Genomic DNA, 18,077 nt, shown 5'->3' on the forward strand with positions numbered 1-18,077 from the left:
TCGGTTTTACCCTAGGTCCCGATGCTGTCTAGTCTCAAGTTCTTGGTCATCTAGGCAGTGTCAGGTATGGAGTGAGTGTTAAGTCAAATCAAATATGGTTGGTGTGGTGGTTTGAATAATAATGGCACCTATAGGTTCATGCGTTTGAATTCTTAGTCACCAGGGAATGGAACTGTTAGAAAGGATTAGAGGATTAGAAGGCGTGACCTTAGGGGAGGAAGTGTGTCACTTGGGGTGGTCTTTGAGGCCAGAGTCTCTCCACCAGGGGATTAGGATGGGGTTCTCAGCTACTGCTCCAGCACCCATCTACCTGAGGGAGTGCTTCCTGCCCTGATAGTAATGGACTAAACCTCGGAAATGCTAAGCAAGCCTCCAGTTGAATGCTTCCTCTCTCTCTTTTTTAAAAGTTTATTTATTTATTTATTTTCAGATGCATTGATGTTTTGCCATGAGTGTCAGGTCCCCTGGAACTGGAATTACAGACGGTCATAAGTTGTCCTGTGGGTGCTGGGAATTGAACCTAGGTCCTCTAGAAGAGCAGTCAGTGCTCTTAACCACTGAGCCATCTCTTCAGCCCTGAATGCTTTCTCTTGTAGGTTGGTTACTCCCACGAGCGTGGTGCCCCCATTGCACTAGCGTTCTGGTAGGTAGGACACCAGTACAGATCAAAAGGCTTGTGTTGGGGTTTGTGTTTCTTTCTGGGTAGCATACAGAGTGCCTTCTTCGTGTTCAATGAGTTGTGTTGGTATTGCCTTCAGCAACAGGGACTTGACGTTAGTTTGAGAGAGCAACCTATACTCTTGGCAACAGCCTGGGTTGTTTGGGGGTTCCTGTGGGCCCCCTTGGGCCAACAACTCAATTAGATATAACCCAATCCTGGTACTGGAAACTTCATTTGGTGACAAAAGATGTCCAGTGGAGCTCTGTCTCCCTTGCTATTTAGCAATTTCATTTATTTCTATTTTATTTTGCTTACTTTCATAGATGTATGTATTTTGGGAAGCTTCTCCTCTATTAGGTTTTAATGACCTTAGTTTCAGTCGTCTTTGTTCAGCAATTTTTAGCATGCAGTAAGTTAATAAAAAATGATGCGGCTAGCAATTTGCTCCTCAGTTAGCTTTAGAACTTCCCAAACGATTAACTCTTGCCCCTTGCTTTTCAGACATAAAACAACACAGACAAACAATTATTGTGACTCAAAGTGCATTCTTGTACAAATTATAAGTTTACAAGATGAGTCGCCTTGAATTCTCCTTCAGGGGCACTAATGGTACACTTACTAATTTCATTGCCATGCAAATTACAACTGAGATTCCTTGTCAAACAATTTCAGTAATTCAAATTAGCTCAATTAGTTAAGGAAGAACCTCTTGTGGTTTGGACTAAAATGCACCTCCCCTCTCCCCATGGGCTCCCGTGCTTGAGCAATGGGGACACTATTTGACCCATGGTGGCACTATTTGATCCACAGTGGCTCCTTTTGGGAAGGTTACGGAATCTCTAGGGTGGCACCTTCTCGAAAGAAGTAGGTGGTGGTAGAGGGGTCTTGACAAGGTCAAGCACTGGCTATAACATATTCTGAGAAGAAACTAGGAATAGTTTCTAGGAACATCTCAATATAGTAATAGAACAAGCCTTCACCTAACATTGTAGTGAATGGAGATTTTCTCACCAAAGTCACAAGTAAGATTAGGGCATCTACTCTCTCTGCACCTGTTTTGTGCAGCACTTAGGCTTTTGCTGGAGCACTGTGTCAGGAGGAGAATAGAAAAGGGATACAAATAAGAAAAGTCAGAGACCTAATTTACAGATGATATTGTCTACTGAAAGACTGCACCAGAAACTCTTAGAATGGATCAACACTTTCTGCAAAGAGACAGTAAATGAAATCAAACTACTAGCATATTTTTACTGCAACTATAACTATTTTATATTAACATCTTCAATTAACATAAATGTCAATAGGTGTCTGTATACCATTAACGGAGCACTGAGAAAGAAATTAGGAAAATATTCTCATTCACAGTTGCCTAAAACCATACAACGTATTTAAATAAAAATAACAAGGAAATGGTGAATGAAACTGAACAAAACACTAGACTATGGAGAGACTTCTTATGCTCATAAATCATAAGTATTAATATTGTGAAAATGGCTCTACTATTAAAAGTCAATCAATAGATTCAATATGATCATTATCAAAATTCAGTGTCATTCTTCACAGAAATAGAAAAACAATATGGAAATTATTATGGAAGCACAGAAGACCCCCAGATAGCCAAAGCAGTTTGGAACAAAAATCAAACCAAGCAAAATAAAAGCAAGTCTGGAGGTAGCAACATACTGCATTTCAACTTGCAGAGCTACATTAATAAGAACAATAAGATACTGACACAAAAAAGACACCTACTGTTAGGATTCCATCATCATGCTGACCTGCCCTGTCATCTGGCAGGATGTACCCAGGCTGCACCTTGACCAGCCCAGGGTCTCTCTCTGTATACAGATGCCAAGGTCCCTTTAAGAGGCGAACTCAGCCGGGCAGTGGTGGTTCACACCTTTAATCCTAGAACTCGGGATGCAGAGGTAGGCAGATCTCTGTGAGTTTGAGGCCAGCCTGGTCTACAAGAGCTAGTTCCAGAACAGGCTCCAAAGCTTTAGAAAAGCCCTGTCCCGAAAAATGAGAGAGATAGAGAGAGAGAAAAAGAGAGAGAAAGAGAGAGAGAGATCCTACTCCTGATCTCACTTTCTTCCTCCTCTCCCTCCTCTCTCTTATGCTTTCCTCTCTCCTCCTCCACCCTCTCTGTCTCTCTGACATCCCCCTACCCTCCCAATACCCTTTCTCAATAAACTGCACACTCAGGCTCTCTCCGCCTGGCATATTCTCTCACCCACCACAGTGCTCTCCTGACCCGCCAAGGTCCTCCTCACTCGTGCCGTATTTTAACACCGACACCTAACGAATAATATAGAGAACCCAGGAAGTAAGGCAGCTAAGACCACCCGGTTTATGATTAAAAAGACATCCCTTTTAACCAACGGGACTGGGGAAATGGAATAGCTGTAGGGAAAAGACTGAGACCGGATCCCTGTCTGTCACCCCGTACAAAAATCAAATCCAAATGGATCAAAGATCAGTATAAACCCTGGAACTGAGAAACATTAGGGGAAAGGAAAAGCACTTAAAACTACCAGCATAGGAAAGGGCTTTCTGAATAGTCACCCAGGAAATAACACCAACAGGCTGCAAATGGGCCGGTCTGAAATAAGAAAGTTTCCGGGCAGGAAGGGAAATAAATGAACAGAGACAGCTCCTGTAACACGGGAGAATATCTTTGTCAGCTCACGTCTGACAAAGGATTAATGTCAAGAATATATGAAGAGCTCAAAACTCTTGTAACAATAAATCAAGCAACCCAACGAATAAATGGACGCAATGAATAAGCCAACAGTTCTCAAAATACAGTAAATGTGAAGGCATCCAACATTCTTAATGCAAATGAAGACTACACTGAGATTCCATCTAACATTAGCCTGCTGTAGCAGACAGTAGGAAAATAAATGTGGGGGCTGAAGAGATGAAGAGAAGACGTCTGTCTTTCCAGAAGACCCAGGTTCAATTCCCAGCACCCACACGCAGCTCACACCTCTCTGTAATCCCAGTGTCAGGGCTTCTGACACCCTCACACAGACATACATACAGGCAAAACATCAGTGATCATAAACTAAAAATAAATCATTAAAGCAATTAAAAGCAAAAGAAAACAAATGTGGTTGGAGAGATGGTTTGGTAGTGAGGAGTAAAAAGTTTCTGCACCCCGATAAGCCTTCTGCAATAATCCGAATCAGACCAAATCAAAGCGAATTAGAAAAAGCCCAGGTTTAATGGACACAAAGCTTCCGGACAGCTCTCCAGCCCCCTAGAGAGGAGACTGGGAAGGAAGACCTGAAAAACCATGTGTTTGCTCTCTGGGGGTCAGTTTAAATACCCTGTGGGAGTGGTCTTGAGCATCTCTGGGGGAGGGGTCATCATTCTATGAAGCGGGTTTGGAGAGATGGGGGAGGGAGTTTGGGGTGGAGCTTTCAGCCGAACATTCCAGACTCTTTGGGTAAATGGATGCCAGGGGCTAGGTTGAAGCTTCCACCTAAACGAGGAGTGCTTGCTATTTTTGCAGAGAACTGGGTACAGTTTCCAGCACCCATATTGTGTAGCTCACAAGCACTTATAACTTCAGCTACAGGGGACCCGAACCCTCTTCTGGCCTTCGCTGGCACCTGCATGCACACACACACACACACACACACACACACATATGCTTTTTTATCTTTTTTCATTTTTTTGTGTGTATGGGTGTTTTATTTACATGTATGCTTGTGCATTACATATATGCAGTGCCCCCACATATATACATAATTAAAAATAAATAAATCTTGAAAAAAATGAAGGAAGCTGGAGAGTTGGCTCAGCAGTTATGAGCACTTGACACTCTCCCAGAGGACACAAATTTTATTCCCAGGCTCACATCAAGAGGCTCAAAGTCACCTGTAATTTCAGCTCCAGGGGATCTGATGCCTCTGATCTCCACAGGCATATAAAATGCTAGTGTGCATGTGTGTACATTTGTGTATGCACACATACAGACATGCAAAATTAAAAATAATAGAAAACAAATTTTGAAAAAACCAAATGCATGTATTTTCATGCAAGTATATCTGAAAATAAAATTCTAAAACATCATACAATAGTCATAGACACACATGTGTTTTGGTAAAATCCACAGCTCATCCTCACCCTTCTGATTCCTTCATACCTCATACCACGTTTCCCTCCCAACTTCATGTGCACTCTTAAAATTTTTGAAACACTCTCTGAGTCTATTTATACTGCCTGCGTGTGCATGGGTGTCAAACTATCCACTGGAACACAGCCTCTCGGAGACCCAATACTGAAGAAAACTAACTCTTGCTCCCCAGAAGCCATCAATCAAGCCCTCCAGATAGGCACGAGACTTCATGTGCCCCTACCCCATCCGTACTGGGAGTGTGGCTGGCTTGATCTTGTACAAGTCTTGCTCACAGAGTCCCACTTGCTGTGAGTTTACATGTCAACCGAGTGGTCATGTCTGGAAAATCCTGTTCTGGTACAGATGTCTGCTTCCTCTGGCTCTTAGAATTTCTATCCTCCCTCCCATGGTGATCCCAGATCAAGGTCTGGACAGTGACCAAGAACTACGGAAACAGCCTGCAATCTTTTCTGGTGTGCCCATGGGGTCCCACTGACTAACAACTTGAGAAAAGGTAACCCTTATTAACATTGGACTTTTTATTTGACAGCCTATGGTGTCTGGGGGTGACACTGTACCTCCATTATAAGGTAACCTCATTGAACTCCCTTTTATATGTGTATATATTTTAGAAACTTATGGTAGTATAGTAGTAGGTTTCCATATGAAAATTCCCAAAGCTTTTAGTGTCATTTATTCCCATATTCCCTCCCCTGCCCCTCTCCCACCCCACTGAACCCTTCCTGGCCTATCATTTCTCTTAACTCTTTCCACCACCTACATTCTATTTCCCTTCCCTTGGAATCTGCCTTCTCTGGGTACTCCAATTTAAACATACACATCTGAGTATTTAAACTTAGATCCACACATAAAAGAGAGAGAGAGAGAGAGAGAGAGAGAGAGAGAGAGAGAGAGAGAGCATGTGGCATTTGCCTTCCAGGATCTGGATTATCTCACTCCAAATGATTATTTTGATTTCCTTCCATGTAGCTGTGAATTTCATGATTTCATTTTTGTTTACAGTGGAATACTATTCCTCTGTGTATATGAACCATGTTTTCATCACCCCGCCATCCAGTGATGGATGGCTAAGCTGTTTTTATTTCTTGTAGGCTGTGAATAGAGCCGAAAAGGACATGAATGACCAAATATTTCTGTAGTAGGATTTAGAGTCCTTTGAGTATATGCCCAGGAGTTGCATCACACGACAGAGCTAGTCCTAGCATTTTGAGGAACCACCACACTGATTTCTACAGCGGCCAGCATTTTTTGTCATTTGTTTTATTGATTTGATTTTTTTAATATTTATTTTATTATGTATACAATATTCTTTCTGTGTGTATGCCTGAAGGCCGGAAGAGGGCACCAGACCTCATTACAGAGGGTTGTGAGCCACCATGTGGTTGCTGGGAATTGAACTCAGGACCTTTGGAAGAGTAGGCAATGCTCTTAACCACTGAGCCATCTCTCCAGCCCCCTGTTTTATTGATTTGAGCCCCTCTAATTATGGTAGGAAAAAAATCCCAAAGTAGTTTAAATCTGAACTTCAATAATGACAAGAATATTGAATTTTTTTTTTAAAGATTGCTTAATCATTTTTTTTTCCTTCTTAAGAACTGCTCTATTCTGTTCCATGCTCCGACTTTTAACTGGGTGGTGTATTTGCTGGATGTTTCATTTTCTAAGTTCTTTGTATATGCTAGACAAGAATGCTTTGTCAACTGTATAGCAGGTAAAGACTTTCCCCAGTTTGGAGGCTGCCTCTTCCCTCGAATGATGGCATTCTTGTTGTAAGAAGCTTCTGATTTTCATGAGGTCTCATTAGCCCGTTGTTGGTCTTAATGCCTGTACTGCCAGGGCCCTCTTCAGGAAGTCGTGCTTGTGCCCCTGAATGGAAACTTGCTTCCTATTTTATGCTTTATCAGATTCATGGTATCAGGTCATATGTAGAGGCCCTTGATTCATCTGGGTTTCAGTTTTGGCAGGGTGAGAGGTAAGGATCAAATTCCATTCTTCCACATGTAGCAGTCCACATTTGGATAGCTATCCAACATGGTTTGTTAATGAAGCAGTGTTTTTGCCAATGTGTGTGTGTGTGTGTGTGTGTGTGTGTGTGTGTGCGTTTTGCGTTTTGTTGTTTTTGTTTTTGTTTTTGCTTGGTTTCTTTGTAAAAAAAAAAAAGAAAGATAGAAAGCAAGAAGGAAAAAGGAAGGAAAGAAAGAAGAAAGAAAGAAAGAAAGGAAGAAAGAAAGAAAGAAAAAGTTAGGTGGCTGTAGGAATGTGGCTGGCTTGTATCTGGGTTCTCAATTCTATTTCATTGGTCAGTCTGTTTGTTTTTATGCCAATACCGTGTTGGTTTTTGTTGTTCTGTTTTTTGTTTTACTATAGCCTTACAGTATACCTTGAAATCAGGAATTATGATTTCTCTGTTAGTGTTTGATTGCTCAGGATTGTTTCAACTATCCAGGGTCTTTTGTATTTCTATATGAATTCTGAGATAATTTTTTTTTAATTTCTGTGAAGACTAGCATTAGGAGTTTGATGGGGAGTATACTAAATCTGTAGACTGCTTTTGGTAGAATAAGCATCTTCACAGTGTTAATCCTACCAATTTATTAGCCTGGGACATCCTTCCATCTTCTGGTGTCTTCTTAAATTTATTTTTTTCAGTGTCCTAAAGTTTTCACTGTAAAGTCTTTCAGTACAAGTTTTTTTTTTTTTTTTTTTTTTTTTTCATGTCTCCTGTCCCCAAGGAGCTCTAAGCCATACTCAGAGAATCCTTCTCACCTATTCTCTGTCAGGTCATTTCCTCAGGGATAGCTTTAGGTGCTGAGAGAGGGGACAGCATGCAATCCTGTCCTGGGCCAGGGAGGTCCCAGTTCCCACACCCTGGGAGTTACAATGGCCCCCCAGGAGGTGAGATTGGTGGCTCCAGCCTTATCTCTTTACAGCTGATAACCAGAGACAAGTCCTCTCCCCTTCTTCCAGGCAGCCAATGCCAGGCACTTCTGCCTGCTGGCTCCCCTTGGTGGCAGACATTCAGCAGCCCTGTCTAGGGTGACATGCCAAACTCCTTTGATGGGGAGTAAATGGCTCAGCCTGGACCACAAAGGCCTGCTGCAGAGCAAGTGACAGTATGGTGAGAAAGTTTATCACCAGTTCTGTCACCCAGGGCCTCCCCTCTGATGCTCCTCAGGTCCCTGGGCCCTATGCAAACCCTAGAGCTGGGTCCTAAGCAAACCCATGCTGTTCCTGTCTCTCACTCCTGTCTGGCAGGTGAGGCATTTCCTTCCCTTCATCTAGTTTCCATTAATAAAGTGCAGGTCTTCCAACTTCATTTGAGCAGCTGCATGTGGCTCAGGTGGTTTAGTTCCTGCCTAGCAAGCAAATAACCACAGGAAAACAGCAGCAAAATGGATAAGCACAGTGTCTGGGGTCTGCTGTTTGTAATTCTGAAAACTAACACTAACACAGTGAATCTGAATTTACTGGGTCAATTTCCCAGCTCTCGTGTATGCACTGGAATGTCCTTTATGGAAATCTTCGTGAAAGAAATCGTGTGAAGGAGAGATTAGATTCGAGATAGCTCCTTACAATGTGAGTATTCTCAGGAAGTTCCTGGCCACTCTGTACAACGACCATTTCAAAAATTGTTTATGCAAAGAAATGCACTCACTCCTTTAGCTGAGGGGTGACTTTTATTTTTAGATTTATTTTATTTTGTGTGCATGAATATTTTGTTTGCCTGCATGTCTGTGTACCACATACATTCCTGGTGCCTGCACACATCAGGTGAGGTCTTTGGATTCCCTGGAAGTGGAGTTATGGATGATTGTGAACCACCATGTGGTGCTGGCCACTGAACACAGACCCTCTGCTAGGGCAACAGTGCTCTTAACTGCTGAACCATCTCTCCAGCACTACTTTTTAAAAAAATATACAATTGTATAGCTAATGAAAGTTTGTATTAATTTAAAGTTACAAAATGCATTTGTTTTGTACGTCTGGTTGAACTGAGTAATTTACCAGTAATAAACATCACATTTAAAAGTGTATTTTTGTGTCTCCCTGAAGTCCTGAGGCCCCGTCCTCTCTGTGAGTTTTGCCTACTGTGTTTGCCAGTCTCTGTCTGGTCCTGGAAGCTTACAGAGCCCTTCGCTGGCAGATCACAGGATAAATGAATGAAGTCAGCGCCAAAACACTGTTGCAATGGCAGAGGAAGCGATATTTTTAAGAAGTGAGTTCCTACATTAAAGTCACAGAAGAATTTACCACGCCTATTGCAAAGTGCCTTCTGCTATAACGACAGGGCTCAGGTCGTATGCTAGCAGATAGAAAACCTGAGGAGCAGAAGCCCCAGGCCGCCGGCTCCAGAGATTCAGGCTGCAGTCTGCAGCATCTCATTTTTGTATCAGGCTAAAGGGACTACACATAGATGGGCTGTGGGCTCCTCGTAGTAGCGTCTGCTTTTTCTTTTTCTCGGTGATTTGCAGGTCAAAGGGCTTAATCACTCCAGGTTCAGCTTCCTCACCTGTGACATCAGGGAAGAACATTGTCTCCCCCAGAGAGTGCTGTGCACAGCAGAGGGCAGAGGCTCCATGTGTGGGAGCAAATCAGCTCCCCAGAAAGCCAAGCCTGCAGTGACCCCTTTGCCTTCCTATTAAGCGCACAGGACATATGGAAGCACCATCCCTCAGCTGCTGAGTCCACTGCCCAGCTCCCTCTCCTTCAAGATCTCCCAGTACAGGGACTATCCTCAGCATTCAGCCTCCTGGAAAACTCTTTGGTTCCTGTTGGGACTTCAACCTTTTCAATTTCCTGTTTGTTTTCTAGTGAGGTTGAGGAGGGCCTGTTGTCTCTGTCCCCAGTGGTTTACATCAAGGATTGGCCACCCTGCTGTTGCCATTACTGTAAATAGCACTGGGGAGGCAGGCAGCCTGTCTCCACCCCCTCTTCAGCAGGACTCTCTCTAAGGGACAGCCCTTCAAGCTTGGATGGCCTGAGGTCCATCCAAGGACCTTCAGACCCTGGCCTGAGGTCTTCAGCATCTTCCTTCAGCTCCGTGTCTTCTGGTCCATGCAGAGGGCAGCGACATCCCCGTCTTGCAAGCTTGTGCCTCCTGTAACCTGCTATAGCGATCCCAAGGCCGGGAGGAAGGGCTCCTCCGGGGCTAAGGCACCGAGCTTCATCTTCTGCGACTATTGATCCCCAAGCACAGATGAGAGGGAACTCACCAGCCCTAGGTGTTGGTTTGGAAAGGCACCAAGCCAGGTAAGGACAGAAGTCATCCAGGTACTAGAAAGCCAGACTAGGGGGTTAAAATTCTCTGGCATTTTCCATCTCAAAACATTTTTAAACTATAACTGCATCTCCAGAAATCTACAAGTACTACAATGATTAACAGACTTGTAATTTTTGTTAACTTCTAAGTGTGCTATATATTTTATATCATGACTGACATGTGAGTTGTGCTTATACTGACTGCATACTTGAAACTTCAACCATTTCCTTGAAACATTCCAGGCCTCTGCTCTTGATGACGGTAGTGTTGCAGCTTGTCCATCAGGGAAACAGTAAGTAACTTTCCCCCGCCCTGAGTTTCAGTTCTAAGTCATAAAATCCTCGTTTCTCAGTCGTTTCTCCGTTAGTTAGTCTCTTACTTTGCTGTTCTTCAAAGGCTACCAGAGAGAATCAGACAGTGTCAGAGAAGTCGGCAATATCCTGTCTCCAAAGCTCCCAGGGACGACTCTGGACGGCACCCTGAGTGACTCCAGCAGAATGAATGGCAGCCAGGAGGGGTGGCGCCCACGGGACTTCCCTCCTCACTCCCGTACTTTTGGCGAGAGTAAGTCTTCACTCCGTGCCATCCTGTGCAGTGAATTCTGGGGGAAAACAAGTGGGATAAACCAGGGTGAAAAGGAGACACCGCAAGGAGCATCTTTTCACCTTCAAGTTTAAAAAAAAAAAATTAAAAAGACATTCTAGTGATACGTTTACTCAAATTTCACTGTTTCATGGGCAAAAGTAGCAGCTTTCCTCTGTTGCTAAGGCAACAGGCTTTTCCTTAACATTCAGGCAACTCCAGCACTCCGAGAGGCTCCAGGTGGCGTTAGCGTCATCACACCCATGGGTGGTCCTGCCTGGGAGGCCTGTGGTTAATCACTGTCCACAAAGTCACATGCTAACTTTAGCAGTGGTAGGGTGAGAGAGAAGCAGCCGCTTGGAGGGTGTCAAGGGCTGTCCCGGACCCCGCCCACATTCCTGCTAGCTTGTTTTTCAGCCTTCAGCTAAAGAGTGAGGTTTACCTAGCAAACACACGCAGCAGGCACGGTCCCCTCTCAGGCTGTGGCGCCCTGCCCTCTGCGGGAGGGGACTAGGGGAGCTCCAGAGGCTAGCACAGCTGCTGACCCAGGTCAACCTGCAGGTGCGATCCCTGGATCCCGCTGCTGCCACAACGGAGGCACCTGCGTTCTGGGCAGCTTTTGCGTGTGCCCTGCACACTTCACTGGCCGCTACTGCGAACACGACCAGAGGCGCAGGTGGGTGGAGCACAAGTGGGCTGGGAAGGGTCTGAACTGGGAGAGGGGGTTACACCGACACAACGTTGTTGACCTGTTCTGGCCTCTGCAGGGACTGTGGCGCTCTGGGGCATGGAGCTTGGACCCTTCACAGCTGCCGCCTATGCAGGTGCATCTTCTCAGCCCTGTACTGTCTCCCACGCCAAACGTTCGGCCACTGTGGTAAGAGCACCCGCCCCACCTCCGCGCCCCAAACGCGTCTGCCGCATACATGCATACACTTATGTTTTTGTTGTTAGTGGATGGTCCATAGAGCATCTGCTTGTGCCAGGAGACAGAAATGAGCAAATTAGGTCCGTACGTCAGTCAACAGACTTTCGATCGTGAAACTGAACTTATTACCGTTATTTACATTTTTCCTTGCGGGAATTGCTGGGTCTACGATCTCAGCACTGGGTTCCCGGAAGCTTCAAGATGCAGAACAGAGTTAATCTGGGAGCCAAACTAGCTCAGCAGATCTCTAGTGGTGCCCAAACTCTGGGCACACAAGAACTGCACTGAGAGGGAAGGGAGGGGCTGCCACACTGCCACCTGATGTCTTGTGCCACGGCCTTCCTTTTATCAGGAGTTGGCTTGGACTCCCAATGGTAGACCAGGCAGCGAAGGTTCACCCTTCAGCTCCCTGCCCCCTCTGCTTCTGTCACTCCTGGGTGGTTTGGCTGTCCACTGTGTCCAAGGAACACTGCATGAAATGACCTCCTACTTGCCCCCGAACTATTTTTATGCCTTTTCTCTGGCTACTCTGAACCTCTTCAGTGGATGTGGCGCTGAGCGGTGTCCCCGCTCCTCCACCAGGCTGTCCAGGAAGGGCAGTACCAGAGCAGGGGAAAAGTCTGCACTGCCTGGCCCCACCCTCTGGCCATGGCATTGGGTTAGGTCATTTAGTGATTGCTTAGCTCCTGAGTCCTCTTCCCCTTCCTGCGGAGCACCAGAAATGTCTCCAGGCCCAGCCATCAACCCTCCCAGTGCCTTGAGTGTCCCCCAAAGCCTTCTCTCTCCCAACCAAGCTCCATCTGTTAGGTTTAGGTCTCTTTTTTTCCCCCTCAGCTGCTACTCCTGAGTCCCAGAGGATGGAGGATGCAAATTTTGGGAATCAGCTTAAGTTTACAAAGTAAATTTGGTAGTCTCATAGGTGACATCAGTTTTTATCCGCAGTTCTTCCCTGGGAGTGCTGGGAAGGGGCTCTCTGAGGTCTTTAGCAATTCCCCATGCAAGGTCTTGGAAACATTCAGGGCGGAGACTCCTCTATCTGTTGGCCAGCGGCCAAGGCTTCTGAAAATGCTTTCATTTTCAGAGTTAGACAAAGTAACGAGGTAACGAGCAGTTACCTCCAGGGTAACTGCTTTTGATCCGCGAATCCTGCTGCCCCTGCCAGCAGTGGATGGCAGAAGCAGGGAGCTGGGTCGGGGTCTCTAGCTGACTGCTGGTCATGGCAAGGGCTACACCTCTGGCTGCGCCGACTGTATTCTTAGTCTGGGCACTTGTCACATCGGATTCCACACAGTTTATGGAGTGGGCATCCTTCATAATCCACGAACTCTCTGTTTGAGGAAAACACACTCGGGAATGAGAACCATCCCTGGTAGCTTACAGACCACTGAATCAACCATGTGCCTTTTCCCGTGAAAATAGTCTCAATATGAAGCATATCTTCATGTGTGATAGCGCTTTTTTTAGAATACTGAAAAACAGAGGCCGGCCTGGTTTACAGAGGGAGTTCCAGGACAGCCAGAGCTACACAGTGAAACCCTATCTCAAAAAACAAAACAAAACAAAAAAACAAAACAACCCCCCCCCAAAACCAAAAAGTTGAAAAGTGGCCGTGTTTGAAATTCAACCCCAAAGAAACATAAGAGGGCTGGAGAGATGGCTCAGAGGTTAAAAGCATTGCCTGCTCTTCCAAAGGTCCTGAGTTCAATTCCCGGCAACCACATGGTGGCTCACAACCATTTGTAATGGGGTTTGGTGCCCTCTTCTGGCCTGCAGGTATACACACAGACTGAATTTTTTTAAAAATAAAATAATAAAATATGTATTTAAAAAGATGAATGAAATTCTGAAATTGAAATACAAACAATATAAAGCTGCAACCAATATTCTGATTGGTCAAACATTTTTTTTAATGGTATCTTATTCTTTTTTTTGTTTGTTTGTTTATTCAAGTATCCGAAAACACTCTTTCCACTTCCTCCCCTCCTCCCAATACCCTCCCGCTCCCCCCACTCCCTCTCCTCCTCCCTCACCATTCCCAAGAGCAGTCAGGGTTTCCTGTCCTGTGGGGAATCCAAGTTCCTCCCCCCTCCCTCCGGGTCCAGGAAGGTGACAGAATATTGTATACATTACAAATAAATAAATATTTTTAAAAAGAGACATCAGAAAAAATAACAATTAAGATCCCTTCATGAAATGTCATGATGCTTTTGAAGGCAACATGAAAAACCACTTTGGAGATAATTATAATACTTTGAAATGATATCTATGGGTGGGAAGAATCAAAAATAAATACCATCCTATAAAGTTCTGTCTGTGTCTCCCCCTCCCGCCACAGCCTTCAGGCTGAAAGATCTCCACGAGTCTCCTCGCTCTGACTGGGTCCTCCAAATGAAAGAGTGCAAAGCTTCCCCCTAGTGCAGGCTAGCGTCAGTGGAAGCTCTTCCCATTAGAGCAGCCATCAAGAAAGAGGAAGAAATGATCTTGAGCATCAAGTTAGAAGGGCTGGAGGTGGGACTCACCAGCAGAGCCTTAGCTAGCCTTGACTAGCATATGCCACACCCTGAGCTCCATCTCCAGGGGAAAAAATCAACTGATTCTTGTGTCGCATGGTGATAGCGTATGTACTTAGAATGTTCTAGACCCCGGATTTAATCTCTAGCATCAAACATGGGTCTGGGGCAGAGGGGACTGCTGGTGTGGTCATCTGAACATGAGATGAACCTAGGCCAAGCTGCTACAATTTCACTTTTTACATTTATTCATTTATTATTTATATGTACATGTCTATCTTTGTGAAAATGCCATATATATGCAGATGTCTGTGAAGGCTGGAAGTGGGCTTGAGGAGCTAGAGTTACAGGTGGCTGTGAGCCACCAGACATAGGTGCTGGGAACCTAACTCTGGTCCTCTGCAAGAGCAGCACCTACTCCTAGCCACTGAGCACTGTCTAGCTCTCGGTTTTTCCTTTAAACAGCACATGTGGCAACCATAAAAGAAAAAAAAAACCAAACCAGTCAACAAATAAATTTTGTGGGTAGACCCAGCTTCCCCCCCCACCCCAGGAGTATATATATTCAGTGTTCAGCTGTCCACAGACATGCCCTGGGAGGTTTTGTCTTGGTGGGCTTGCCTCTTGTGGCAAAGTCATCTGACTCAGAGGGACTTCAGAAGAGAATCTGCTTCTCACTGAGATGTGATATTGTTCTTATCATAGACATCTCTAAAACCTCCAAGAGTAAAAAAATAAAAGTAATTCAATCCTGTTGTCTATTCGACAATAAAGGCACATTGACAGGTAGCAAGCAAGTGGTCAAACTTGGTTTCATTTCTTCTTCTTCTTTTTTTTTTTTGCTTTTTTGCATATGCCAAAAGTAATGGGCATGACAAAGGTCTTTGGCATGTCCAAAAATTTAGAAGACCTTTGGTAAATAATATAATGAGGTCTCAGGTTCTAGTAATAAACTATCCACTAGTAACAGGATTTTTTTCCTTTCATAGTGTGACATAAAATAGTGGCAGTTCACAGAATAAAAAAATGTAGATTTTTAATAAACATAAAATATTAAAACACTTTTTAAAAGTTTTTATCTAAATGTATAGTGATGTTCTAAGTTTTTTCTTTCTAATCTCAAGGGATCTCCTTAGGAAGCACACACCACAGTGGTCACAGGGCCAGTTTGGGACCCTAGGTTGCTTATTTCACAGAGCCTGATGTAGCCACGCATTTGAACTTGTAGTTTGTGTGGGGGACCCAACTGCCTAAGGGGCCTGAATAATCCCATTGCCTCCATTCTCCCAGAGAAGGTGACCCTGTATGATTGACCCTGTCCTCACCTGGTGCCATGTGTGTTTTCCTGTGATTGGCCAAGCTCTTCCTCCTCCTTCTTCCCTTCTCCTTGTCCTCCCTTCCTGTCTTTCTTCTGATTTGAGACATACAGGGTATCACTGCATCTTGTTGACTAGCCTGGAACCCATCTATCTCTACATCTTCAGAGCTAGGATTAAAGATGTGTACCACCACATCCAAACCAACATCAATGCTTTGTTCGTTCATGTGGGTTTTGTTTAGTTTTTGTTCATTTTTTATTGTGTTTTGATGAAGCGATCCCTGGGGTTCTCTGACCATCCAGCTTATCCTAATCTGTGAGCCCCACGTCCAAATGAGCCATTGTCTTAAAAAAAATAATAATCTGGATGATGCCTGAAGAATAACCTCTGTCCTCCACAAGCATACAACTACCTTGTACACATACGTGAATACACACCTGCACACAAAGACACAAAGAACTAATCTAGATGTAGAGCTGCTGCAAGCTGCTTTACATTCTATTTGCCCTGGCTGAATCCCATACAACACTCTGATAGGCCTCCCTCTTCCGCTCGTGAACTAAATGAGTCAGGCTAAGGAAAGGAAGGTCTGTTTGTTCGCCTGTAAAAGCAGTGGAGGCTTTTCCCTTCAGTTTTTAATGTCACACCAAAATTTAGATGTCTCTGGAGGCAGGGAAAATAAGTCTTTCATTTGTTTGTCTTGAACACATTCTAGGCAAGAGTTTTGTCATCCAGTACTGAAAAAGAATAAAGATGACTGGGTTTGGGGGTGCACACCTTTTGTCCTAGCCTTCAGGAGACAGAGACAGGAAGTTCTCTGAGAGCCAGAAACCAGCCTGGTCTAAATAGTGAGTCCCAGGCAGAATACTGTAAGCCCATATAAAAAATTATATACACACATGTACATAAGAGATTATATATGCACACCCGCACGAGGTAGGGGCAGATTCCAGCTATAAAAGGGCCAGACTCAGAGCCAGACAGAAGAGGGCTTTAGCGAGACCGGGTACAGACATCTCTATGTTCCTTTAGCCAAGCCCACAGCCATGAACTTTATGTATTCTCTGTTCTTTTCCAGACCTGAAAGGCTTCCTCTCGTCAGGGACCAGAGGAGGGTCGAGTGCAAGCGGTGCCCTGAGTCTTCTGCTGCTCGGCCTCCTCCTGCAGGGCGTGGCTGGCGACGGCTGAGGTCCTAAGCCCAGTGACAGCATCTCCTGGAGCTGCCAGGAGTCATCCTTGGTTGCACACGGCGCCACAGCATGCCAGCAGGAAGGCTGGGCAGCGGGCATCTGCTTGGATGCTGTAAATAACAGAACGGCTGAAATGTGACGGGTCCTTGTGCTGTGCAATAAACATGTTCAACAGGGAGCCCTCCTTTCTTGCTGAGCCTTTTTTCAAGGTCTCCAATGGAGGCAAATCTCATTATAAGAGCCCAGTATATTCAACCCAGAATCTCTTTCTGAAGGTTTCTGGACATACACTGAGCAGGATTGAATGAGACCCCCAAACAAGCTGTCCTTCCCAGGTGACGGTCATTCTGCACAGCCTGGACCCTCACTTGTGTGCCTCATTGCTGAGGCTCCCTGTCATCCACTGTTCGCTGTCAGTCTCTCCTCTGACCCCTGAGCCCATGGGAGAGGGATGGTGGGTTCGGAACACCGTTCTGGGTTTTGCGAAAACCAACAACCTTAGACATGCTGTGCGGATATTGTAAGGAAGACAGGAGGGACTGGGGACAAGCATCCTGGAACCTGCCTCCTCATTTGTAGTAATCAGACCATTCTTGGCAGTTCACAGCATCTCTCTAAAATATATGCACATGTAAAATGAGGAGTTTGAATGGAGTTAATGTGTTATCAAGAGGCCCCAACTAGATACTATATGATGACAAATAACCCCCCCTCCCCCCAGTACCAGGGATAAGTTACCTCTTTTGAGCTATTGGTAATGGATTTCATAAACATCCCCAAACTTTATTGTTAATGCTATTGGTTACCATCCACAGCATGATGGTAAGGTCTTATTGCTGAAGACATCACATTCTTATGTCAGAACATAGAGACTTCTAGTTATCACTTAACTGGAAACTTCACTACTGCTGGCTAGTGTTCACAGTGCTGGAAGGTGCCACACGTGTTACTGGAGGAGAAAAGTCGTTCATCTTACCTGGCTGTGCACCTTCAAACTACAATGGCCTGCCTAGCAAAACATGCTCTCCTCTGGTGCCACTGTGGCAAAAAATGTCATGGAAGCAACCAGCCTCTTAAACTGGGTTTAAGAACCATTCCATGAGATGAAACCCATACTTGACACTGTTAATAATGTCAAGAACATGAGACTAGATAGATAGGTCATAAGCCCTAAGGGAAAAACCTACTACTATTATTTTGCTAGATGACGTAGCAATAAAACAACTCATAATGACCTTTGCTTTATCATAGATCTGACACTGTCGATAAGGTCAAGAACCTGATTCTAGACAGGTCATAGGCCCTACGGGGAAACCTACTAATATTATTCCACTAAATGACCATAGACATAAAAATAAAACAGCCCAGTCACCAAGCCACACAGCCAGACATGAAATAAGAAGGAAAGAAAAGATATATTGAAATAGAGTAAAAACCCAGAGACAGGATAATTTAAGTTAAGAAAATGTGGCTAGAAATCAGC

The 18,077-nt window shown here is 44.7% G+C and overlaps 1 protein-coding gene across 1 annotated transcript; it reads left to right on the top strand.

Annotated features, from left to right (window-relative positions):
* Positions 1–9,815: 9,815 nt before the first annotated feature.
* LOC125397942 (cryptic protein-like) lies at positions 9,816–16,772 on the top strand. The gene is made up of 6 exons (XM_087897835.1): positions 9,816–10,055; positions 10,308–10,357; positions 10,462–10,629; positions 11,209–11,323; positions 11,415–11,524; positions 16,483–16,772. Exons 1-6 carry the CDS (start codon positions 10,003–10,005, stop codon positions 16,590–16,592), a joined length of 606 nt encoding a protein of 201 aa, XP_087753961.1. The 5' UTR covers positions 9,816–10,002; the 3' UTR covers positions 16,593–16,772.
* The last annotated feature ends 1,305 nt before the right edge of the window (positions 16,773–18,077 follow it).

Source organism: Myodes glareolus, chromosome 18 (assembly GCF_982192425.1).
Source record: "Myodes glareolus chromosome 18, mMyoGla1.1, whole genome shotgun sequence".
NCBI lineage: Eukaryota > Metazoa > Chordata > Mammalia > Rodentia > Cricetidae > Myodes > Myodes glareolus.

Coding starts and splice junctions, on each gene's coding strand:
- LOC125397942 (XM_087897835.1), top strand. CDS start 10,003: ATGAGAGGGAACTCACCAGCCCTAGGTGTTGGTTTGGAAAGGCACCAA. Junction 10,358..10,461: donor GCTTGTCCATCAGGGAAACA/GTAAGTAACTTT, acceptor TGTTCTTCAAAG/GCTACCAGAGAGAATCAGAC. Junction 11,324..11,414: donor GAACACGACCAGAGGCGCAG/GTGGGTGGAGCA, acceptor TGGCCTCTGCAG/GGACTGTGGCGCTCTGGGGC.